At 39.5% G+C, this 25,705-nt stretch overlaps 5 protein-coding genes across 11 annotated transcripts in view; 3 read left to right on the forward strand and 2 right to left on the reverse strand.

Moving 5' to 3' along the window:
* LOC122252534 (phosphatidate cytidylyltransferase, mitochondrial) overlaps nucleotides 1-6,723 on the forward strand; it is a 6,995-nt gene extending 272 nt beyond the window's left edge. The window contains exons 2-7 of the mRNA XM_043015045.2: nucleotides 4,136-4,318; nucleotides 4,453-4,564; nucleotides 5,307-5,441; nucleotides 5,638-5,846; nucleotides 6,050-6,155; nucleotides 6,323-6,723. Coding sequence (XP_042870979.1) covers nucleotides 4,136-4,318; nucleotides 4,453-4,564; nucleotides 5,307-5,441; nucleotides 5,638-5,846; nucleotides 6,050-6,155; nucleotides 6,323-6,453 — 876 coding nt within the window. The 3' untranslated portion in view covers nucleotides 6,454-6,723. The remainder of the gene's footprint in view (nucleotides 1-4,135; nucleotides 4,319-4,452; nucleotides 4,565-5,306; nucleotides 5,442-5,637; nucleotides 5,847-6,049; nucleotides 6,156-6,322) is intronic.
* LOC147471324 (DNA repair protein SWI5 homolog) lies at nucleotides 931-2,085 on the forward strand. Its single transcript, XM_086539849.1, has one exon. It carries the CDS (start codon nucleotides 1,108-1,110, stop codon nucleotides 1,690-1,692), a length of 585 nt encoding a protein of 194 aa, XP_086395975.1. The 5' UTR covers nucleotides 931-1,107; the 3' UTR covers nucleotides 1,693-2,085.
* Nucleotides 6,724-6,802: 79 nt separating the features above from the next.
* LOC122252536 (guanine nucleotide-binding protein subunit beta-like protein 1) lies at nucleotides 6,803-15,689 on the reverse strand. Its single transcript, XM_043015048.2, is given in 4 exon segments — nucleotides 6,803-7,302; nucleotides 7,305-7,895; nucleotides 8,106-8,259; nucleotides 15,569-15,689. Coding segments are annotated over 3 exon segments (981 nt in total). The 5' UTR covers nucleotides 8,256-8,259; nucleotides 15,569-15,689; the 3' UTR covers nucleotides 6,803-7,062.
* On the reverse strand, nucleotides 12,264-15,710 carry LOC122252533 (serine/threonine-protein phosphatase 2A regulatory subunit B'' subunit gamma-like). Of its 2 annotated transcripts, none has more exons than XM_086539847.1 (2): nucleotides 15,565-15,710; nucleotides 12,264-13,960 (listed from the first exon to the last, which is right to left on the reverse strand). In XM_086539847.1, the coding sequence occupies exons 1-2, from the start codon at nucleotides 15,689-15,691 to the stop codon at nucleotides 12,570-12,572; spliced, it is 1,518 nt and encodes a 505-aa protein (XP_086395973.1). In that variant the 5' UTR covers nucleotides 15,692-15,710; the 3' UTR covers nucleotides 12,264-12,569. The 2 variants fall into 2 exon arrangements, with proteins under 2 accessions (XP_086395973.1, XP_086395974.1); XM_086539848.1 differs by having other exon boundaries at nucleotides 15,569-15,698.
* Nucleotides 15,711-16,060: 350 nt separating this feature from the next.
* The window catches only part of gukh (NHS actin remodeling regulator GUK-holder), a 324,111-nt gene continuing 314,466 nt past the window's right edge, over nucleotides 16,061-25,705 (forward strand). For all 6 annotated transcript variants that reach the window (XM_086539841.1, XM_086539843.1, XM_086539845.1 and 3 more), the window contains exon 1: nucleotides 16,061-16,537. In XM_086539841.1, the coding sequence (XP_086395967.1) occupies nucleotides 16,234-16,537 (304 nt within the window). In that variant the 5' untranslated portion in view covers nucleotides 16,061-16,233. The remainder of the gene's footprint in view (nucleotides 16,538-25,705) is intronic.

Genomic DNA, 25,705 nt, shown 5'->3' on the forward strand with positions numbered 1-25,705 from the left:
AAGATAGTCGACAGTTAAATTTTAATCATCATTAATTCTGGAACCCCACAATACTTGTAGTTATATTTGTTGAAATTTAGGTCACGTAAGGAGTGTAAAGGAACATAGTAAATTGTACTAAGGGCTTTCCAGAACTATTGTGTTGCTTTTATGATATGTTATGACAGGAAAATCTTACTAAGAAGTCATCATTGTTGATGCAAATAATGGACTGCATACTGTCCATTTAAATGTCTGCATTGACCAACTATGCTTGGGGATGACAAGAAATTGGTAAATGTTTACAATGTACTTGGAGTGGTTTTCAAAGAAATATGCAATTTGTGGTGGCTAACAAGCTGAAGTCCAACCCAACAGTGGCACAGTGCCATGCCAATATCCTTAATGTAATTGGTTTCTGCAGACTGCAGTTGCTATATCTCAACAGTAGACATCTTAAGTACTCCATCAATATGGAGGTTGTTGGTATGGGTAATGAAAAGTTTTTAGTGGGATTTACCATGAGCATATGTTATGCTATTGCTATTGAAATATAACCTTAGAAGAAGAAATGCTTTATTATGTGATTTGCTCAACCCAGTTTACTTGGTATGGTCTCCACTGAATTTGTGGCCAGATATGAGGTTGCAGTAACTTAAAAATCCTTAGCTTGATGACAGAGGGTTATCCAAAACAATGGAGCCTGTGTCCCTTGTTCTTAATCACTACACCTAAATGTTGTATGGAAGATAGTCTTTGTGTATGAATTGTTAGAATATGAATATGGGTGAAAAAATTCACAGTTATTGCTTATTTTGATTTTAATTTGCGTCATTATAAGATTATGTCTGTATTTGTAGTTTTATTATTATTGTCATGAACATTCAAGATCCATATAAAGAACTGATGAGTTTTTCCCCCATTTTACAGTTAGCAGAATGCAGCTGAGTGTGGTATCAAGCTAAGTTCTGGAGTAGAGGATTCATCATCTGGAGATAGATATTGAATGAAAAGCATCATTTATTTAGGAATCTGTACAAATAATAGTAAGGTGAAAAGCATATGTGCAGGAAACATATTAACTATAAGAAGATCAGGAAAAGTGTTTACGGTACATAGGACTTAAGTATGTCATTTTATAGGAGGAACACAAATGGGGGCTTGAATACACCAGGGGGTTCCCGTGTGCGACAAGCCTTCAAAAGTCCTTTTAGAGGAAAAGTGTCTTCAGAGTCTAGTCCAAATCAACAGACACCAGAAAACATTTTGCCAGAAGATTCCTCCAAAGACTTGAAGACATCTCGCAGCACCTTAGAATCCCAAATACAAAATGATGGAGGAAAAGGACCAGCTCATATAACTCCAAAGAGACATGTATTATCAAAGTCGAACATAACTAGGCGAACTTCCCAACAGAGTTTCTGTGCGCCATTCCGGAGCCCAAGCAGGAACGCAGCCCTAGATCAAGCTCAAGTCTCCTTGGAGGAACAACTGGCTGAACTACAGAAGCAAGAATTAGAATTAGATAAAGAAATTACTTCCCTTGAAGAACAAGGCCTAAAAACTGAAGAACTGCAAGTACATATAGAGAATCTACATTGCTACAATGAGATTAAGGATGCAGCTCAGTTGGTCATGGGGCGATTAGCTGAATTAGAGGGAGTTACAGTGAAAGAAATGCATGAGAAATATGAGATATCCAATTATGATTAAAGATGAATATATTGTGAAGCTTTATGAACATATGAACAATTTGAGTTAAGTCCTCATTCATTATAATACAATTTAAAAGCTAATTTTTTTTACGATATGAGATTTTGAATGGTAAATTCTTTTAGTTACAATAATAGGAATATGATAAAACATATCTTTGTATGTTATATGGTGAGGTGAATTTTTGTACATCCTTCATCAAATGGTTCTTGCCTTATTTAGTGTTTTGTTTATTTTTTTTTATACAGATATGGGTGATTTTTTTTAAGCAAATGATCATACCATATTCTTTGGTGCCTGAAGCTTGTTGGATGAAATTTGCAAAATTGTAAGAATTGGATCAGTGGTGCATTTCATTGCATGTTTATAATGAATATGAAGTTGATGTTCTTTTCTAAAGTTGTTTTATTGATCCTTAATAGTGTTTATTATGTTAATTTAAGAAGAGATTTTTGTGATGGTTCATAAATGGACAAATATCTTAATTTACTTTTGAGAATTCTGGAAAAGTATGAAAATGTGTTGAAAAATAAAGAAGTCAGTGGAGGTGTTATTATTTTAGAGTCTATCTCTTTGGATAATTTATGTTATTTTTGTATTTTAAAAGTATCGGGAAAATGGCATGTATAAAGTCAAAGTTCTATCAATATCCATATATTGCAATTTAGATTATCACAAACCACACAGTATACTAGATAAAGAAAGAGCGAGAGGCATTTCAGCATGAGTAACCAGCTCTACTCATTCTATCTAATTATTCCATAACATCGCTGCCACAATCAGTACTAACCCATTGTGGATGAGTGTCATGACACATGACAGGATTTTTTGGCCTGACAGCGGGTGTCGTGATGTGCATAATGTTGGGGGATTATTTATCACTGTTTCTTTATTGCACTATGAGTAATGAGTGTGATAATAACAATTGCAGTCATGATTGCTATAATTGCTGTAGTATAGCAAAATGGGTTTCACATAAAATCTAAAACCTAGATGGTACCACTTTCTTCTAGCACCAGCTGGAGAGAGAGCCTTGAATGGCACCCATCCACAGTCTATAGGAAGCACTGCCTTTAGAGATTGATGGCACTCAGCAAGACGCTGACATCTTGCTCTAAAGTATCGGCAATGAAGGATGTGCAGCAGAATGAAAAGAGTAAGATGACTCAAACCATGCTCATATCTACAATGAGCCCCTGTGCCAGTAGGAATGCCCTATACTGTGGCTTCATAATCATAAGCATAGCTTTCCTTCCTCTTCCTTACCTCTTCATGTTATCTTCATTGTGGATGATTATATTTTTCAAATTTGTTTACAACAGTACATAAATATGAAAAAAATAAAGTTGCTTTTTGTCTTCCCATAAAATAGCACACTTAGTATAAAGAAAATAATGAGCTGATATGGACAATATAATACAATTTTAGTCAACTGTAGCATTGGTAGAGCCTGTAATATGACACATATAAGTCTCTCAATACAATAGAACACAAAAATTATTCTAGTTTTACATTGAGTGACTGAGAGTGGGAAAAGTCAAGGTATGTTGCATGGAGTTGCCTTGCCCTGAAATAAGACCCATCCTGGAGACAGCAAACAAATCTATCTCTGTCTGCAATGGGTTAATTCTGTGGTGGGTAGAAAGGTGTGGTGCCACCATATTTAGTGAATCATGAGAAATGTATCCCACTGCATTAAAACTGTACCCAATAGTAAATACTACAGTATTGCATTTAAGTTATACTAAGGTGCATAGCTGAATAAGTGAGAGCTGGATGCTTCTTTATTAAAATACTTATTATTATTGCATAACTTGTATCATTGAGTATTATAACTTGAATGGAGATTGAATTTTAAGAAAACATGCTTTTAGATGTTATGTTGAAATGTAAATATTTTTTTATTTTGTAACACACAAAAAAAGGGGAAAAATCATATACATCTAATTACTAGACAACACACATTTAAGTAAACTTGAGTTGCAGGTGTAAAGGTTAAAATGTATGAATATATGGGAAATGGAAGTTATTTTGATAGTTTCGAAAATGCAGTTTTAGTTATGTATCTAAAAGGAAATATAGTCAAGGAATTTACATTCAGGAATGATAGATAGGAAGGAAGACAAACAATTACTGTTAGAAACTGAAAATGCAGGTAAATACACTGATACAAAGATGCAATAGACATAGTTGAGCTACCAAATCTCTTTGTTCTGGTAGTTTTTAAAAACAAAATTATTTATTCCAATATCTGGCATGTATAATCTGCATGCAGATAACTTGAATAACATAACTGAATTATAATGTTCACAAAAATGAATATTTTCACCTAAGATTTTTCTTTTATTATATTTATACTTTAATACATTCAATTGCTAGTCATATTTGTATTTTCACCTGATTATACCAAAACAAATAATTCCCAACTGTAATCTCACTTCAGGATAACATGATGGACTTCATCCTGACTGTGAAAGATCCACAAGAATGGCACAAAGCAAATATGACACTCAACCCAAAGCATTACTCAGCCCTTCGATATGGTGGTCATCACTTTGTGGCCAATGTTCAGGAGAACTGGGGAGCCAAAGTGTACTTCAATACTCTTGTGCCAACTCATGAAGGGGTAAGTTACTATAGGCAATAGTATAATCAATGACAGTTCTGAATCGATCAGTTTATATTGATTTTACTGTTTACATAGTTTTACTTCTATTTTTAGTATTTACTTTATCAGTTGAATGTATAATATATTTGCAGATGATAAAGTATGGAGTAATATCTCAGAAAAGTTTAATCACTGATTTGCTTGACTGGGAGACGATGTATGTAGCTGGCCGACTGCACAAACCTGTTCTTATGCTACATCAAGGTTGGTTGTTGTCACTGCTAACTGATCCCTGTAATGCTTTCTATTTAAAGGAAAAGTACATTTGTTGAAAAAACAGCTCTAATATAGATTTCATTTACCAGAAATAGTAATGATGAAATGAGGAAATGACTGAGGAAAAAAGTTTTTAAGTTTTCTGTTAGATCTTTAATTAACTGTAAAAACTTATCATAAAAATCTGTGGCTTTTTTTCTTCTTCTTTTTTAACATACCTAAAAAGTAGTGTATTTGGAAAGAATGAGACCTTAATTATGTAGTGCAGTTAACCCTCAATTATCTAAAGCTGTAATCCTGAAACAACCAAATCAAATGGGGCTGCAAGTGTCAAACATGTTAGTAAAATCATGTAACCTATACTGTTTGATATGAGAATGGTAAAAGAAGCAGATTTCACCAGACATTTTGAAAAAAATGCTTTATGCAGATGGACCTATTATTTACACGATCTTGTTACCCTTCCTATTAGATAATAAAGCTGTAGTATACAAGTACAAAACGAAATGAGACACAGACTTGGGTAGTTATTAAAACAAATAATAAAAATATAGAGTTTATTTACACAGTACTCTCTTGTTCTGCACTATATTTTTGCACATCTAGTCTTAAGCCATATTTTATACATTTGGAAATATTACATTATGTAGTGTCATAGTCTACATAATGCAACCATTGTTGTTTATTTACTGTTTTTGCTAAATATTCTTTTCCTGTTTATATTTGAAAGCACCTGAGGAAGAGGAACTTCGCAATGCTCTGAAGATTAACTTGTATGCAGCCTTACATACTGCATTGCTGATGCTTCCAGATTCTTTCAGTGAAGAACAGTTGTACTTAATATTAGCAGGATTATCATACTCAGGTCTGTGAGTACATTATTTGAGTTTATGGTATGCATTTATTACTCATAATCATTTATGTTACTAAATATAAAATATTATGCTATGGTTGATAAAATTAAGTCAAAATTATATGCTATTTTATTGACAAAATTTATTTTAATTAACAGTCATTTATATGTAGTCAATTCACTATATAAAGTTCTATCTTTTCAACAGGTGACTTCCGCATGCAAATTGGAGAAGACCAGAATAAAGTTCGCAATATAGTTCGAGCACAAACACAAGAGTTCCGAACTTTGTACGCGCCAATTTTAAAAGACCTCTCAGAATATGCCCTAGTTGACAGATTTAAAGGCATGGGAGAACAGGATACTTCTCCCCCAGCCAGGCTACACCACCTATCTATGCTTCCTAAAAAGCTTCAGGTATAGAGAAAAAATATGAAAAGTATAAGAACATATTTATTGGTAGGAAACAAGATATTTTAACATATAGTTCTGGAATTTTATGTCTGTTATAGAAAAGTTTTGTTTGCAGTAGCTTATATATCATTAATGACATAAAATCAGTATTACCTTTTTTCTTTTTATTTTTGTAAACCAGTGAGACATAACTTCTTTTTTGTCAGCTATTTTTGATAAAAGAGTGGAACAAGGATGGAAGAAGTAGAGACATGGAAGATGTTCTCCGTGCTGCTGCTCACGACCCTGATGTTGGTGATGTCATTGTCAAAGGTAAGCATTGATTTTTTCTAAATGAATATTTTCTGGTTAGTAGCTTTGTAGGTAAAAGAAATAGTATACTTTGCTTCACTTGAGTCAAGTTACCAGTACATGTATAATTTGAATTATAGATTATAAGCATTAGATCATATGTAAAATTTGTTTTTCTGTGATACCAGGGATTCAAGATATAGTGAAGACTTCCAGCCTAACACAGAGTGTGAAGGGAATACTTACTGCTGGAGGAATTAAGTCCATAAGATACTCATGGGCCAAGATAAAGAAGATGTGGAAGAGTTTACGAAGATAATGATGCTAGAGCCGACTAGTTAAAAATAATCTTGACTAGTCATTTCAAGTAGTGTTTCAGTGGATGTAAAAAGGTTTATTTATAGTGTTCAAGCATAAAACAAGACTCATTAGTCACCCTAAGTGCTTACCTCTAGTCTTCAGTTTATGGTCTTTTATAACAGGTAATTTTACACTGTAAATGTAGAATTCTGAGAAATTTTACAAACTGATGTCTTGTCATATAATAATGTATAAAAACTGTATAGACCAGTAAAATGATTAAAACTAATTGACAAGTTTATTTCATACCCTGTTTTAAAGTTTTAAATTCTATAGTATGATAAGGATGATAGAATATAGAAACAAACTTTACAAGAAAAATATTTAATTATGGCTCAAATTACAAATATGTCTTGAAATATTTCACCCTTGTCCATGTGTTACATATAATAAACATGTATAACAATATGTTGCCAAATTTTTTTATACTAGTCCACAGTACATGCTCCTGAACTGTCTATTACTTTTTGACATTAAAATCCCAAAAGTTTGATCTAATAATACATTCCATATATATTTTTCTCAGTTACTTTCAAATAAAGGAATATATATTGGTGACCACATTAAACTATGAATTGAAGATATTCCAAAGGGAAATACTGTGATCAGAGGACCCAGCTGCAAGGATACTACCAAAACCATAATGCTCTACATCACATTTGGAATAAGCAAGGCATTCTACTGTCTTCTTGTGATATTGGAGAACAGCTAGAGGTTTGCACTTCTTACTGGCATACAATCTGATGCGAGAATCCCACCCTCCAAGAGAAAATATTTTCCCATCTGGTCGTGTGATGCATGAGGACACACTCCAGGATTAGTGATTTGAATCTCTTTGGCAACTGTTATTGAAATGTTGGTGTCAATCCTGAAGACAAATACTTTTTCTGAAGCAGTTCCAACTATTCCAGTTTGAGAGTCGTTATGAAACGAAAGGCATATAGGATTGTCATTCACACATGTCTCACTAATAACAGAAGTGTTGCTCCAGTCCCACAAAGAGATGTGGCCACTCTCATAGGCAACAAGAGGCTGAATGTGTTCTGCAATGTTCACCCAGACCACTTGCATGAGACTTCCTCGACTCTTGGCATCTTGGGGAATCAAAGAACAGATTTTGTACTTGGTTTTGGTATCCCACACAGTGACACCTAATTGGCTTGGTCCTGGCACTGCTAGTAAACTATTTCCATTAACTAAGCAAGTCATGCTACATTGACTGAAGCCAAGGTAATCAACCAGAGGATATTGAGATTCAGCCTCAGGTGGTGACGCAGTGATGTCCCATAACTTGACGCTGTCATGTCTCCCTTGTGTCCACAGTTTTCCAGGAATATGACTGTATATCCATACAATTGATGACCCTGGATGACCTGACCATTTCCAAACTATACTGCTTGTCTGTAAAAATATGAAATAAAGAAAATATTACATCTGGCATATATCAAGGTATGTCTAAAAATATATTTATACTATTTAATCATGTATAAAGAAAATAAAATGAATTATAATAAAATCACATACAAACAAAACATTAAATGAATGCAAAACCAGTATATTCAAACTCAAGTTCACACTTCAAATCAAAACATATTTTGAAGTTAAAACAACCTTAAGATCCCATATGAGGACCTGTCCTTCTTGTGTTCCAGCAGCTATCCTTTGTATTTTCCCTGTATCTTCATTTTCAAGGAAAGTAACTGACATAACAGGGGCACTGGCCCCCCTAAGGACAAACACTGGGTCTGGGGGTGAAGTCATAATTCTGTGGATAACAAAAAAAATTAACATTATCTCAATGCAGTTGCCAAGCAGTTACAATTTTTTTCCCAAACAATTATGAAGTCATTACCAGAAATAGTTTTGAAGATATGAAAAATAGAAAATAAACAATGAACCCTAAAACAAATATGAACATCTAAATGAACAGCAAACTATCAATTATTAAAAACTCATTTTAAATTCAACTGCAAAATGATAGCAATCTATACACCTTAACCCACTCACGACAGGGGCATTCCAGCCTTGCATGTCACAATGCCGGGGCTTTCGAACGCTTAGGCCTAAATCAATTAAATGGCTGGCACCATATTGTGCCACCCGGCCACTGGGCTTTAGAATGAGCGATACAGTAGTGTACCACCCGTCCAGAGAGGGTTAATGATCTCGGTTTGAACTGGTATGAAATGGGGAGAGGGAGTGCGGGTGTGTGGGTGGGTGAGGGTGTGTGTTTGGGTGTTAGTGTGGGTGGGTGGGTGGGAGGGTGGGTGTTGTTGGGTGGGGGGTGTTTGGGTTGGGGTGAGTGTGGGAGGGGGTGTGAGTGTGTGTGTGTGTGTGTTTGAGTGTGTGATTGTGTGTGTGTGTTTTGTGTGAGGTGAGTGAGAGTTTGAGTGAGTGAGTGTGTGTGACAGTGTGGTTGTGATTGTTGAGTTTGTTAGTGTGTGGTGAGTGTGTGTGTGTGTGTGGGTGTGGGTGAGAAGATTGTAGATGGTGGTGTGAGTAGAAGAGAGAGTGTGTGAGAGTGTGGGTGTAGTGGGTTGTGTGAGTGGAGTTTATTTATGTTTTAGGTGTGAGTGTGTGTGTGGGGGTTGTTGGATAGTTGTGGTGGTTTGGGATGGTGGTGTTTGTTTTGAGGAGTGTGGGTGATAGGTTTTGTTGTGGTAGTGGTTATGTAGTAGTTTGAGGTTTTGGTGCGAGTGTGTGAGAGTGTAGCGATAGAGTGAGTTGTGGTGGATTGGGTTTTGTGTGATTTAGGTGAGGGTGTGTGAGAGTGTGTGGGTGTTGATTGGTGGTGGTGTTAGTGGTGAGAGAGTGATGTGTGTGTGAGTGTGTGGGGTGGTGGTGGTGATTGAAGGGGGAGTGAGTTGGTGTGAGTTTGTGGGGGGGTGTGAGTGAGTGTGGGTGTGATGTGTTTTGGTGGGAGAGTGTGTGTTGGTGTTGGTGTGTGTGGATGATGGAGGATGTGAGTTGTGGGTGTTTTTAGTGTGTTTGTGTATGATAGAAGTTTTGGTTTGGTTGTTGGGAGTTAAAGTGTGTATGATGTTGTGTGTTGTGTGTGTGTGTTTTTGTGTGTGGTGGTGTGTTTGTGGTGTGTGTGGGTGTGGTTGTGGAGGTGTGGGGTGTGTGTGGGGTTTGTGGAGTTTGAGTGTGTTTTTGTGGGGGTGTGTGAGGTGTTGGTTTGTGTGTTTGTTGTGTGTGGTGGTGTGTGTGTGTGTTGTTTGTGTGTGGGGTAGTGTGTGGGTGGGTGGGTGTTTGTGGGTTTGTTGGGGGGGGGGGAGTGTGTGTTTGTGTGTGTATGGGTGGGTTGTGTTGTGGGTAGGTGTTGTTTGGGTGTGGGTTTTTGGTGATTTTGGTGTGGGGGTTTGGTGTTGTGGGTTGTGTGTGTGTGTTGTTGGTGTTGTGGGTTGATGGGGGGGGGGTGTGGTGGGGGGTGGGGGGGTTGGGGTTGGGGTGGTGATTGGGGGGTTGGTTGTGAAAAGGTTGAAACTAATGTAATGTTTTGTTGGATGTGTGGGTGTGGGGTTTGTTGTGTTAGTTGGGTGTTGTGTTGGTGTGTGTTTGTGTGTGTGTGTGTGTTGTGTGTGTTGTGTTTGTTGTTTGTTGTGTGTGTAGTGTGGGGAGGTGGTGGTGTGGGTGTGTGTGTTGTGCGGGGTGTGGGTGTGTTGTGTGTGTGTGTGGGGTGTGGTTGGTGTCGTGTGTAGTTGGTGTGTGTTGTGGTTGTGTGTGTGTTATTGTGTGTGTGGTGTTGTGTTGTGGTGTGTGTGTGTGTGGGTGTGTGTTGGTGTTTGTGTGTTGTGTGTTGAGTTTGTGTGTGTGTGTGGTGTGTTGGGTGTGTTTGTGTTGTGGGTTTTGTGTGTGTTGTGTGTGTTGTGGAGTGTGTGTGTGGGTGTGTGTGTGAGTGTGTGGGTGGTGTTTTGTGTTTGTGGTGTGTTGTGTTGGTGTGTGAGTATGTTATATTGTGTGTGTGTGTTGTGTTGTGGTGGTGTTTGTGTTGTGTGTGTTGTGTGTGTGGGTTGGTATATATATATATTGTTGTGTGTGGTGTGGTGTGTGTGTGTTGTGTGTTGTTGTGTGGGTGGTGTGTGTGTGGTGGGTTGTGTGTGTGTGTTGTGTTTGTGGTGTGTTGGTGTGTGTGTTGTTTTGGGTGAGGTGTATGTTGTGTGTAGTGGGTGTGTGTTGTGGGTGGGGGTGTGGTGTGTGGGTGTGTGTTGTGGTGTGTGTTTGTGTGTGTGTGTTGTAGGGGTGGGTGTGGGGGGTGTGGTGTGGGGTTGTGTGTGTGTTGTGTATTGTGTGTGGTTGTGTTTGTGTGTGTGTGTTGTGTGTATGTGTGTGTTTGGTGTGTGTATGTGTGTGTTTTGTGTGTGTGTGTGTGTGTGTGGGGGGTGGGTGGGTGGTGTGGTGGGGGGTGGGGGGGTGGGGGGTTGGGTGTGAGTGTTGTGGGTGGTGTGTGTTGGGGTTGTTTGGTTTGTGTTTGTTTTTTTTTTTTTTTTTTTTTTTTTTTTTTTTATTTTTGTTTTTTTTATTTTTGTATTTTTTTTTTTTTTGTTTTATTTTTTTTTTTTTTTTTTTATTTTTTAGGTTTTTTTTTTTTTTTAAATTTTTGTTTTTTGTAATTTTTTTAAATTTTTATATTTATATATATATATATATATATATATTATAATAAAAAAAAAAATTATATATATATATTTATGTGATATATATACTGGTATATATATATTGTTATGTGTATATTATATATATATCTTATATATATATATCTTATATATCTATGTATATATGTATATATGTATATATATATCTTATATATCTATATCTATATCTATATCTATCTACACACACACACACACACACACACACACACACACACACACACACACACACACACACACACACACACACACACACACACACACACACACACACACACACACACACACACACACACACACACACACACACACACACACACACACCCCCACACACACACACACACCCCCACACACACACACACACACACACACTCTCTCTCTCTCTCTCTCTCTATCTCCGAGTACTTATATTGATTATTACTTTTTTGCACGTAGTGTAATACTAAGTATATTAATGACATTCTGTATAAAAATATATTTCTGAACACTTACCAACCTTAGCCATTCCGACCTTTCACTTTCACTTAGTTAATCATGCATTATGTTTAACAAAATCTACCAAATATAGGTATACCATTGATTTTCTGGCACCAGTAAGGTTGTATTAATAATTTTCTAGACAACCTGTAATATCTATTCAATAAAAGTATTCCCAGACTGGAGAGTTTGCAAAATGTGTGGCTATGGAGTTTTGTTTCTAGAATAGTAAATTAGGGAACTAATCAGGCAATCATGGGAAATTGAAATGTTCCCCTGTAATTTTAAGGTAATTAAATCAATTAGAAAAAATCTTAGTGTTTTAAGTAATTCTAAGGAAATTAAATTAGTTGTAGGAAATTCAAAGGGGTTCTTGTAATTTTGCCAGATTCATAAACAATCGGTTGCCAAAATATCAGTGGCGTACCAGTATTATAAAACAATATACCCTTAATACTCACAGAGAGTAGCCTGGTGCACTGGATATTTTGATGTTTAAACTTTATACCAATGTTTTCTTTTCTGTATATATTCACTTCAATTATTAATTTCCTTTGCTTTGCTGTTCTTTAAATATGTGGTATTCCTAATGTCTCTGGCCTTATATTCAGTTGTGTTGGTATTAATAAAAAGCATAATAATATCTGCAATGTCCATTTCACATTCAAGCCAAATCATATGTTCTAAGCCTTCACATTTCTTCATAAACTTATTGGCACTTATAAAAATATTCAAGGAATATTAAATGCACAAAAATAATTTTCATGTATACTTTGGTTGAGTTCTGGAGTGTTTCAAATATCTGGATAGTTTTCAATGGGAAAAAAATAGGCACATTCTCAAAGGCATGGATAAATCAGCTGGAATGTCTTGCATCGTAACTGTATTTTAGAAATGTATAAATCATTTTTACAAATTATGACTTATAGTTATATTAGTATGATTATTATACCTGAGCAGGTTCCTCATTATTATCAGCAACCAGAACTTCTCTGTTTTCGTAAGTCCAAAACCCATTGAGATCAATTAGGATGCTGCTGACAACATCTCCCTGACCACAGTTAATGAGATCCTGTAGTGTTATTTTACAGGGATCAGCTGGCTTCACCATATCAAATATTTCATCTTTCACATCTTCGAAGTTCACTGGTTCTTGGTTGTGTTGCCGCATCTGTTCTTGTATGGACCGGAAAAAATAATTTAGAGTAAATACATTGAGGTATCCTCTTCCATCAATGTCGAGGATTTTGAAGAAATAATGCAGAGCTTGTGGTTCCTTCTGGTTTTCAAGAGCCAGAACAAAGTCCAGATAGGTTTTATAGTCCATCTCACCGTCATATGTAAGGCACTCCTGGAAAACTCTGTCAATGAATACAGGAGTCAGCGTTCCCATGCCGTAACGAGAGAGTTCTTCTTTAGACAACATTCCATTGTGATCTTTGTCTAGGTTGAGGTAAACACCATACACCCTTAAGGCAGATGGTGCTGAGAACCAATTATTCTGCTGCTGATCTTTTGGTAGTTCTTCATCACGGAGTTCAAGGAGATCATCCAAGAAACTGCATGCTAGGATATCCTGAATTTTAATCTGCCCTGTGTGCATTGGGTCAAGGAAGAAGAAGAACTTTCTGACAGCTGTGCAGACATAAAAAGAGTGGAAGGACTTCTCAAGGCCATCTAATTGAGGTAGTGTTGGTATCAATTCTAAGATGTAATTTTCTAGGTCTGATTCTCGCAGATAACCCTGGCCTGTAACATCATACAGCGAGAGGCCAATCCTTGTCTGGTGAAGCCAAACTTTTCTCATCACATAATTGAAGAAATTCATAATAGATATTCTACCATATGGATCATTCTGTAAGAGCTTACAAAATGTTGATGGCTGGAAATACTGCTTGCATTTAGGCCCAGCTTGTTCAGCAACCTTTAAGAAATCCTCATAGTTTATCAGTTGCTCTTCACCACCCAAGTTAGGAGGCGACTGGTGTTTGTCAAGCAGCATCCACAAATTCTTTAGTTCATCATTATCCAGTAGTTCCCTGCTCCGCCTCTGAAGAAAGACAGCTCGTGACTCCTCACGTAGTTTCTGAAGCAACTGATCATCCTCTGGTGGCAATTTGTGATAGAACTTTGGAATTATAGAAAAGCTACTGGCATGAGTACTTGTTTGCTTTGCTGTGCCTTTCCATTCACAATAATATTTTTCAAAAAGTTTATCAACTTCTTCATTTTTTTCTAGAGAACTTGCATTTTCTTCTTCATTTTCTTTCTTCTTTTCTTGCTTATCTAAATGACTTTGAAGAAGTGATTTTAAATCCATTCTACAGCACCAAGCACCTGGAAATAATCAGTGTTTTTGTATTAGTTTGTAAAATATGAAAGCTGCAATAATTATTATATATTTGATACAGAACAATACCATATACATAATAACTATAATGGGTAATAAATAATGACACAGAAGCTTTCCCGGAAAATAGCTTAGGGTATTGATAAGTGCTTGAAATCTAGGACAATTTTCATCTAATATATACAAAATAAAGAAGCAATCTAATATTGTCAAAATCCAATGAAAACCAATCTTATATTGACAGACTAAAAACATACGCAAGGATGGCTTAAGTTTGCTTATAGTTCACAACTTTGTATATCTCAACTTTTTAAAGCAGTTAAGGGCTGGTTCTGATATTATAATGATGTGCATGCATTTGCTGTACTTATTTTGATATGGGATATACATTGACTTTATGCACTATGAGGACATAATGAGGAACAAGTTCAGGCTATACCATGTAAGAAAATACATGGAAGATGTTTATCGACCTTTTCGCTATAGCAGCATTGGGTGTGGAGGCAACCACAACTGCTGTATACACAGTAGGCCAAGCAAATGATAAAATCATAAAGAAATCTTGTAACATAGAATTCTAATCAACAATATCAGCACTGATGATAAATTTAAATGATTTACTGAATTCCAGTTGATTGTTCGAAGTAGGTGGTCTCTAAGGCAGATTTGGCTTGACAGTAAACATTAAAAGAAAATCCATCTGCAAATATTTAGAAAAGCCTTGAAAATAATAACAATGGATTCCTCTCATGTCCTATCACTTAGCGGACATAATCTGCGACTCCCTTCCAATATTGTACAATATGGGAACCAATAGTAAGGGAAGGCATGAAGGGTTTCCAGGAAATTGGTAGATTTTATGTGATAAAATTAAATTGATATATATCACAAATGTATCTTAGTTCTACCATATATCTGTCTACCGTAAAATGAAAATAGAAACCATTTGGTTACTTTATGATTTACTCACCCACATGGTGTACCACGTGTAAAACGATTAAGGTTGCCTCTGCATCTTCTCCATTTCATGAATCAATTTCTTTGCGGGAATTTTGAATACAATGTTATAGAGGAATTTTCCGACTAGAAAATCCTAAACTAATGACCTACTGAAATTTATTTAGTCTTCTGGCTTTCCCTAGACCTTTCCATTTTTCATAGCACTTAGTGCCATATACCTCAATTATTTTCATGTCCTCGTCTTTCATTGTGGCTCAGACTGTGTACTTTTTCGGGGGAATCATCCCTTCCCCAAAGCACTTTGTGCAACTTACTTCATTTTCTTGGAGTTTTCATTTAGGTGATTATACACTAGTGAAGAATATTTATTGGGAAGGAAAGCCTATATAAAATATATGAACAAAGTCATATGAGTTCACGATCGTTTTAAGAATTTAAACTTCAGAACAAAGCACTAAGAGGTTTTTGAGAATCTCCTTAAAAGAAGAATAAAAGAAAATAAGGTAAACAAAACCAATATTAACCTCTGTGAAACCATCTACTTTCTTTCCCTCCAAAGATAATCTCCTATTTATTGTAACTGATGTTATTTTCAATTCAATAACTTACTGAAACACTGCCAGTAACTTACCTACCTTTGCAACTATTGTCGTGAAACACAACTTTGACAATTTGGAAGAATAGTAACGATGAAATGCAAAGGGTATCAGCTCTTCGTGCTCGTCCTCGATCCTTACGTCAATCAGTGCAACTAACATGCCGAATTGATACTAAAAAGTACGAAATCTATATGGCAGACCATATTGTAAGCTTTTTTAATTTCTATCATAAAAGAGATAGTTTTTAAAATCATATGTTAGAGTATGATTTATTTGATATTGTACACAACTGAGTACTTGATCAATATATCCCTTATAGATATATTTAGAAATTCATTGTATAAACAATGAACCCTTCGAATTGTAAGATTAAAATATACGGAGCTCTCTCTCCTTTATAAAAGGATGAAGTCAAATGTTTGAGGAACACTTTTCTCAGACAGTTTCAATAACTGGAGAATAATTTTCAAAATGGTAAAGTCCGGTTACGCTCGCTGAGTGGGAGCAGGTGTTGGGGAGGCCCTGGACTGAGCACAGCCTTCAGTCGCGCCGAGGATGGCGTTCTGAAAGGACGTGTGGCAGTGAGTGGCTGATGAGTGTTGATATCACGTGTGAGTCAAGGTGTAAGTGTCAGTGGTTCGTCTGATTTACAACAATGAGTGATATGTAAGAAATTATCGTTTGGATAAGGAGCCACCAGCATGCCGCTGGTGAAGCGACGTATCTCGCCCGCGTCGCTCTCGCGGCGGCCCTCCACCTGGGGCGTGACGGAGGCTGGCGAAGAAGTAAGCCTACAAGGAGAATATGACCTGACAGCGGTGGCCAACGTGACCCTCTGCGGTGCCCTGCAGCAGCTTGCTTCCCTCGTGGTCGCAGCGCAGGGCGTCTCTCGAGGGCTCGAGGAGGAGCTGGTCAAAATCAACACCCGCGCCGTGTCCCTCAGCTCGCGCCTCTGCTCGCTGGAGCACAGTGTTGCGCGCCACAACCCTCGCACCGTTACAGTCCGTAAGTGTTCAAACATATACCATTCATCTTTTTCTGAAGATGAAACAGTCCCGGTAGACCAGAGAGAGCGGGAGAGCGGTTTGGTGGTCCGATAGGGGTTTTGAGCGCGTCGGGGCTGGGTGATCTACTCGCAAGGGACGGACGGAGGGAAAGCTCCTCTTTCCCAGATCCTTTTACTCTCTCCGCCAATGTAATGGTAGGATTGGTATACACCACTTCAGGATATCACAGAGAGGGGATGCTGTGTGTCGTTGACCAAGGCAATACCTCGGATACGAAAACAGGAGAAGAAAATCACACGGGAACTTGAATGCGGTTCAGATAACGAACATTATTCTCATTGTTGGAATCCACATTAATTTGTCGGGGCTTTATCGAATCCCTGTCAGTCAGGCATTGTATCGTCATTATCAGATTTATCTGGGGACTGCTAATTCAGCACCAAACCTGTTCACACACAGCATGTTCTGGTGGCCGAAAACCGCAATGTTTAGGCCTATATACATTATTCGTCTAAATTCTCCAGGGAGCTCTCTCTCTTTCTCTTTCTTTCTTTCACGCACGCACGCACGCACGCACGCACGCACGCACGCACGCACGCACGCACGCACGCACGCACGCACGCACGCACGCACGCACGCACGCACACACACACACACACACACACACACACACACACACACACACACACACACACACACACACACACACACACACACACACACACACACACACACACACACACACAAACCTACCTACTCCTACCTACATAGCAACCGCCCATATCATAACCATAAAAAGGTCAAGTTATCAAAGTTCTTGATCTTTGTTCTATTCACGGCTATAGTACTAGTTTAGTCTCGTTTACGAGTGGAGAAACGTTTGTCTTGTATTTTGACTTGATATTTAACGTAGCCAAGAATGAATGGCAAAACGTTTTTAAATGATTGATTCTGAATATCAAGTGTTAGTATTCATTAGCAGTTGACATATGATTTGTAGGTAACAGGTGTCAAACGCCTCTAGTGCTCTAAATGTGTGCTTGTGTTATGATAGTATGTGTGTGAGCTTTAGTAAGTGAATAATTTATATTGTATCGTTGTGCTATCAAGCTTTGGATGTTTTATTTTTCAGACCGTATGTGATCATCTGTCAAAATTGACTATACCACGCTAGCTATGGCGAGTACTTACTATAAAAGGAGTTTGTTTTATCCCCGTCAGATTACACAGAAGCAGCGCCAAACTTGCGTAGAGTTGCTGTAGGCTTGGGTAAGAAGTCACCCGCATCCAGATCTCTCCTCATGAATATTCGTCGACATTTCGGTTCCAAGTTCAGTGGCAGAACACGACGTAGCATTAAGAGTTGCTAGGGCCGGATGTCAGATAGTTTGAGGCGAGTTCCGGCGATCGTCAAGTAAGAGACAGCTGATGAACGGGTTGACTTTGTTTGACATGACAGTTAGGGCAGCAGAGCGCGTCATCGAAGCTTGGGTTTCGTGAGGGAAGGAAGGAAGGAAGGATATCGGGGATGTGATAGAGGTGAGGGAGTTAGAGCGAGAAGGAAAATAAACTGAGACGGGGAGGGAGGGAGGCAGGGTGGGAGGTTAAAAGAGCATAATGAAGGAGAACCGGTTGGAGGAGAGCCAAGGCGAGAAGGCAGAGGAGGAGGAGAGGTGTGAGAATGCTCCGTCTAGGAAGGAGAAGGAGGTGGAATTTGAAGGCTATGGATCGCATTTTCCCGTTCTCAATTTTTTTCACTTTTTACTTTTCATTTCCCAGAGAATAAAAGGAAGGATGACGATTTTTCGCTCTCTCCCTCTCTCCTTTTCCCTCCTTTTGAAGCGGAACACCGTCATTAGGACGGAAATGGAAGGGAATTAGCAATGCATTAGGATGTTGAATTTCCTTAAGGGGGCCGAGGAGTAGCGCAGTAATTACGGTGTTAAGAGTTCCCTTTATTGCTTTTCTGTGCAAAGCTGATCTTCTAATCGTAATTGTTTGTAAATATTCCCCTTTGTGAAATGTATCGAGTGTAGCTTGTTATTGTGATGAATACGTCAAAATACAGTCGGAAAATATGAGAAGTCAGCTAGCTCGCGTTTTTTTTTATCACATCAGTCCGTATTTAGCGACAGCAATGATGCATGCAGACTTCCCCCAACCTCAGCCAAAAGAGGCGTTTGTGGATGAATTCGGATCTAGTGTATTATTTAAAAGAAACGGCATCTCACGATTTGATTTCACACACCGCGAGGGATGATGCTCCTCCACATGGAAGCGACGACTACGGAAATGAATGAGACCCGACCACGATTTTTTAAGACTTTCTCGTGGTCGCTTCCCCAACTTCCCTAATATAATATCCTCACCTAAAACGGGCGTGAAAGGTTGCGAGATGTCGTTGGACGCTCCGCAGATTGGCAAGCTCTTATGAATAGGAGTCCGTGATGCAGCGAATCTTTCGGAAGGAATGTAATTATGTGTGTTAGTCTGTCTGTATGAAAGATATGCATCTGTGTTATGTATCGGTATGGTTTGGCTGGATTTGAGATGCACTCGTGGCTTTATTGGTGTGTTTGTCACTATTTATTTACTATTATTTTTATTTTTGTGTTTATTTATATAGGTGTGTTTGACATTATTTATCTATTACTATTTATTTTTCAGTTGGAAGTGTTCAGTGTCTGTTTATGTATGTGGCTCTATGAATCGTACAAATAGATGGCAGCTAGCTACCTAAAATACTTCATTTTAGGTAGCTAGCTGCTATCTATTATCTTCCCCTTTCTTCTCCTTCGAGCATCGCGATTCTTTCTCTTTGTATCGTCATCGTCGTACAAAATATTTGTATCTAATTGCTTAAGCTGTCCGTATAAAATGCACAGCATCTCTAGTCCTGCACAACCGTATGAATTATATTTATATTTACATTGTATTTACTTCAACTAGTATGTGAATGAAACGAGTGACTTCAACACTCGTCAAAGATTCCCACTAGAGCTACGGAACTGAGCACTTCATTAGGCCTACCAAGGATTGCTGGCGGGCGAGGGAGACACGTTAGTAGGCCCGGAAATTAATATCTGTACGTTAAGGGGAAAATATTCTCTGGATGATGTACGTGTGTGTGTGTGTGTGAGAGAGAGAGAGAGAGAGAGAGAGAGTTTAGCATCAGGATGAGGATGGGAATACATGACAATGTGGAAGAGTGATATAGAAAGAAAATCCAAAGGAAGGAAGTAAATAATCTCCCACCCTAATGTATGGGGCCTATACACACTTGTCCATATCTTTATGCAACATTTAAGCCACTTCTGTGGTGGACTATTATCATATCCAGGTTGTCGAATTAGTGCTCCGAGGAACGTAGAATGGCTTTCCTCTACTTCCTTCGGTGGATAACAAATTTTCCGATACCGAGATAGTGTTTTTGAAGTCACGCCGGCACGGGAAGGCGGGCCGTGAACTGTACGTTGCATTGCAATTTGAGTTTTATCTTCTTCCTTCGGGTCATTCTTGCGAATGAAAAGGCAGGCTCATATTTCTTCTTTCATCGCGTCTTCCTTTAGTTATTGACCGCGTCCTCCCCTTCCTCTTGCCGTGCTCCCCTTCACTAAGCCCTCTTACTCTTTTTACTCCTCTTCGTCCCCATTACATGCCTTTTTTTACCCTCTTACTTCCCATCCTCTTCATCTTTATCTTCTTCCTACGACTACCCTCGCTACCACCTCCTCCTCCTCCTCCTCTATGTACTCTTACTTGTTTACCTCCTCCTCCTACTACTACTCTTTCTCCTGCTCCTCTTCTGCCCTCCTAATTCATTTCGTCCCTCTACATTTCCTCCCCCTCCCCCTCCCCCCCTTCGCTTCCTCATTATCTATTACCCCTTCTTCCTGCTCTTCCTTCTCTTCACCATGCTCTTGATTCGCTTACCTTTGTTCACGCTTCTGTACTCCATCTTATGGATTTATTGGGCTCGTGGTAATTTGTTTACGTTGATGGTCTGATTGTATAAAAAAAAGACAGTAGCACAGAGAGAGACAATAGATTTTATGTGAAAACCAACTGCGTTATAAAGTTAATGATTGTTGACAATCAAGTGGGTTTCTAGATCCACTAAATGGCTTGGATATATGGGTTTAATTGATCGTTAGATTTTATGGTTGAGCAACAGACGTTTTTTGTTATACTATTCCGATAATGATTATGGATTTTTCTTGTCCAGGAGTTGCTTTCCGAAACTGGAACAATTTCGCCATGGGGAAATATTTATTGCATAAGAGCAGATTCATGTTCCATTAACGGAAAAGAAAGAAGTTTCACCGCACGGCAGCTGATGATAGTTTTCGTTTCCCAACCCCAAGTTCCAGCCCGAAAACTTTGCCGGGACAAAGTTAGCGCGAGACATCACGGCAGACAAGCACTCTTTCAGAAATCTTTCTTCGTTAGCGCTCTCGGGTTTTGTTGCGGCGTCGGTACTATTCTTTCCTTTTGAGTGCTGGGGGAGAGGGAGGGGGGGGGGCGACAGGGTATGGGGGAGAGAAGGAGAGGGATGGAGTGGGTTTAGAGAGGGAGTACCGTTAGGAGATCGAGAGGGAGGGAGAGGGAGTGCCAACGTGAGGGGTGGAAGGTGGATTGGGAGAGAGAGGGAGAAAGAGTGTGTGTGTCATGAGAGGGAGAGGGAGGTGTGTGTGGGGGGAGGGGGGAGTGCCAGCAGAAGAGCGAGGAGGGGTGGGGGTGGGGAGGGAAAGGGAACAGGCGTGAGTAGAAGCTTCGCGTCGTGTTACTCATCCGGTGTTGAGCAGGAGTGCGTAATGCGGAGGAGGACGTCCCTGCCTCTTCACTCGGGTGTCTGTGTCGGTCGGTAGTCTGGCTGGCGAGAGCGGTCTGTGGTTTCATTTCGTCTCGTGTTCTTGCTGTGCCGTTTCCGCTTTCTCTCTATCTGGCTACCCATCTCTCTCTCTCTCTCTCTCTCTCTCTCTCTCTCTCTCTCTCTCTCTCTCTCTCTCTCTCTCTCTCTCTCTCTCTCTTCTCCTTCCTACCCCTTCCTTCCCCTCCCTACCCTGCCCTACCCTCTTCCTACCCTCTTCCTACCCTCTTCCTACCTTCTTCCTATCCCCCACTTCCTCTTATCTCCACTTACCTTTTGTCTCCCGTAATTATTATCACTTTCTCATTCTATCCCCTTCCCGGAACGTACTATATTCTTCATCTCATTTTCCCATTTCTCGTGTTCTGATTTTCTTCACCCACAAGAAACCCTTCGTTCTTGCAGACTCTCAGGCATGATGCCGACACTATTGATAAGACCGAGCATGATAAACGAACAAAGTGATTTATCTCCATGAAGGAGCTCTTATCTTGCGTATAATCTGTGTTGATTTTTTAAGAGAATTATCACCGTAACGGCAGCACTTCTTATCTGTTGTTATCTGTTGTTAATCAGTTTGTCTGGGACTTATGCGTTTTATCAGAGACGGAATTCTTGTTTATGGTTTGTGAATTATATTTATCGTTTTTTTAGGGGGGTTGGGGGTTGGGGGTGGGGCATAGAGGAGGGCGTGGGAAAGTTGTGATTTGTCTTCGTGGTGATATTGGGGAAGTGAGGGGGAAGATGCGAGAGAAAAGAAGGGTGAGTTTCTGTCAGGGCGAAGGGAAGATTAGGAGGAATATGGAAGTATTGAAAGAGGGAAGGAAGGGAGAGGATAGGAGAGAGTGATGAGTACGGTTTGAGAGAAGGTAAAGATAGGAAAAGGGAAGTGAAGGAGATATAGAAGAGAGAGAGAGAGAGAGAGAGAGAATGAATATGAAAGAAAAATAAGAGGGAGCAATCTAAGAGGGAAAAGAAAGTTAGGGAGAGGGGAGAAGTGAAGAGAAAAGACGAAAGGGAGGCTGAATCAAATAAAGAGATAAAGAGAGATTATATGTGAGTCATTATTTCACAGCCTTCGCCGTTGGCAAGACCGCAAAAGCACACAAGCAAATCATGCTTCCACCGTGCGAATCTGCAGAACCCTGTAATCTAGCAAATCTTCGTCTTAACTTCTAGATGTATTTGCGTAACGTGGCCTTTTGCTTGCAACTTCTCAAGTGGAAGCACGACGGAGACTTTTTTTTTAGGGTTAAAGCCTGAGAAATTGATTTACAGAGATCTGCATTTTTCCTCTTCTCTCTCTTTGTATCTCTCCTCCCGCCTTTTTCTTTTGTGCCCCCGCCCTTTTCTCCCTTCCTGTAGTCATTCCTCTTTCTCTCCACCTCCATTCATTCTCTTCAGATGTATTTTCTTCTCAGCATTAGATGCGGGATAGATTATGATTATAAGGGAGAGAAATGTTGACAGTTTTTTTTTTTCTTCTAAGGACATTTATATACCCAAGGGTCGTAACTGCTTTTAGAGGTTTATACCATGGTTTATATCCTTCTTTTCTTCACAAAAAAGGTACACTTAGGAGGTGTTTACCGCCTTCGTTTAGGTTTTGATATTGTCCTTCGGGATTTAGTTTAGAGGGCTTTACGACTTTGAGATACACGTGCTTTTTCTTAATGTGGCTAAACCCCCGTTAGTCTGGCAGGCCGTGCTACCTGAGGGCGGCTTTGGTAGCGCGGATTACAGGTAATGTTACACCCTCCCCACGCCACCTCTTGGCTCCCACGCATTGCTTGCCTTTCCTTTGTTTCTTTCTCCTCTCTTTCTCTCTTCTCTCTCTCTCTCTTCCATCATTCTCATTCTCTCTCTCTTCTCTCTCGCTTCTCTCTCTTGCCTCCTTCTTCATTCCCTCTTCTCTCTCTCTCTCTCTCTCTCTCTCCTCCTCTCCTCTCCCTCCTCTCCTCCTCTCTCCTCCCCTCTTCCTCCTCTCTCTATCCTCTCTCTTCTCTCTCCTCCCTCTCTCCCCTCTCTCCCCTCTCTCTCTCCCCTCTCTACCCCCCCATCTCTCTTTCTCTCTCCCCTCTCTCTCTCCTCTCCTCTCCTCTCCTCTCCTCTCCCCCCCCCCTCCCCCTCTCTCTCTTCCCTTTTTTTCTCTCCAAACGTGATCGCCCCTAGCACCGGATGTCCTGCGATGGGTATCTCCGTTTCCCCACCACTAAGATGCGAGGGATGGTCGGTACGAGAGGGATAGCTCAGCGGAAAGGATTAGCACGTGGTAGGATAGGTATGGGAAGGGGGTAGGAGAGGGAGGCTTGGAAGAGTAAGTGGGGGGGATATAGCAGTTGGGACGCGGGCAGCCAAGGAATCAAAATACAAAAGAGGAAATACCAGTGTGTTGAGAAATCGATACCAAATAATGCTATCCAACTTCGGTCGCCATTGTGATGAATGAAAAGTTTTTTTTTGTCGATTTTTTGTGTAGTAAGGACAATTCTCACAGTTAACGATATATTAGTAAAAATCTATCTATCTATCTTTCTATATATGTATGTATGCATGTATATATATGTATGTGTAATTAAAAACGTATCCGAATATACATGTTAGCCACACAAAACTCGGGCACGGTGCTTTCATTCTACTTTATAGAATCTCCTATTTTATTGCGCCTCCAGCGATTGTTCCAGTAACCCGCTTCCTTTCTGCACTCTGCTAACGCAACCGGAGGAATCAGAGTCCAGGAGTCCGTAGCTGGAGTCCGCGCCCTAGATTCCGCTCGGACTTCTTGCATTCTCGCCCGGGGGCATGGAGGGGGCTGGGTCACGTTGGTGATGGTTTATGAAAGAACAGAAATTGTTGCTATTATTATTATTGTTATTGTTAATGTTGTCATTTTTATTATTTTTTTATTATTATAATTATCATTGTGTGTGTTATTGCTATAATCATCATCATCCATTAATCAATCATCAGTCAGCCTCCTCCTCCTCATCATCATCAGCAGCAACATCATTGTTTTATTTTTATTCTTAATACCATTATCATCAGCCTCAGTCATCGTTACTACCGTCATCATATTATGAAAAAAATATGTGATAAAGGTGGCTGAAATTCTTGTATTTTTTATGTTCTTTTAGAAACGATGAATATGTTTTGTTACTGTGAAAAGGCTTCCGAAGTCCTCTTTTCCTGAGAGTTAAAAAAAAGTCTTTTTTTAGGGGGCATTTTGCTCTTGTAAATTGTCAGGGAGCTCTGAAGTCTCTTTTGTTAATGATTAAAAAGATATATTTTTTTATATTTGGGAACAGGCTTTTTTAAAGGAACGGTTTTTACTTTTCACTTCCGTGAATAGTTTTTTTTTAACGATCATCTCTCTCTCTCTATCTATCTATCTATCTATCTATCTATCTCTATCTCTCGCTCGCTCGCTGGGCTCACCCCAGTACATGTAAGCCCGGCGGCGCATCTGCTCCGCAAACCTAGCTTTTCCTTCTCGGGCTGAGATGGGGGGTGAGGAAGGGAAATCTGGTGATATTAGATCTGTGGGGAGGGGGGAGGGGAAGGAACAAGGGAGGGGAAATTTAGTGACGTTGTGGCTGTGAAGAGAGGGGGAAGTGAGGGAAACATAGTACTAGAGCCGCTGAGAGAAGGGAGAGGTGAATTAAATCGAAGAACGGGAAGGAGAAGCGATGAGAGCGACGAAGAGGAAAGAGAGAGAAAGTCAGAAAGAGAGCGAGAGAGCGAGAGAGCGAGAGAGCGAGAGAGTGAGAGAGCGAGAGAGAGAGAGAGAGAGAGAGAGAGAGAGAGAGAGAGAGAGAGAGAGAGAGAGAGAGAGAGAGAGAGAGAGAGAGAGAAGAGGTACGAATGTTCGGCGAAACGACGACGCCGACCAAGAACGACTAGCGAACGGGCGGAGAGTCTCTATCTCTGGCGACGCTTAATTGAGTTAATTGTGATATCGGCAGCCATTCCTCGCGCGGGCGGACGGGCGTGAGGACGGGCGGGATATATGATAGCCTTTAGTACGACCGGGAGAGGGAAAGACAGACATACATTCAGATAGATAGACACACAGACAGACAGACACGGACATGAAGAGAAAGAGAGAGAAAGAATGAATGAATAAATGAATGAATGAATGAATGAATGAATAAGAGAGAGAGAGAGAGAGAGGTGAAATAGCACTAACTTGGGGAAGGAAAGTAAGAGAAAGAGTCAGCGGGAAAGATGATAATGGAAGAAACACAGGATTGATTTATTGGAAAATGTTAGAACTGAAGAAAGTTAATGGAGAATAGA

The sequence above is a fragment of the Penaeus japonicus genome, unplaced genomic scaffold, assembly GCF_977035675.1.
Source record: "Penaeus japonicus unplaced genomic scaffold, GWHDUDI00000001_assembly GWHDUDI00000009, whole genome shotgun sequence".
Classification (NCBI taxonomy): domain Eukaryota; kingdom Metazoa; phylum Arthropoda; class Malacostraca; order Decapoda; family Penaeidae; genus Penaeus; species Penaeus japonicus.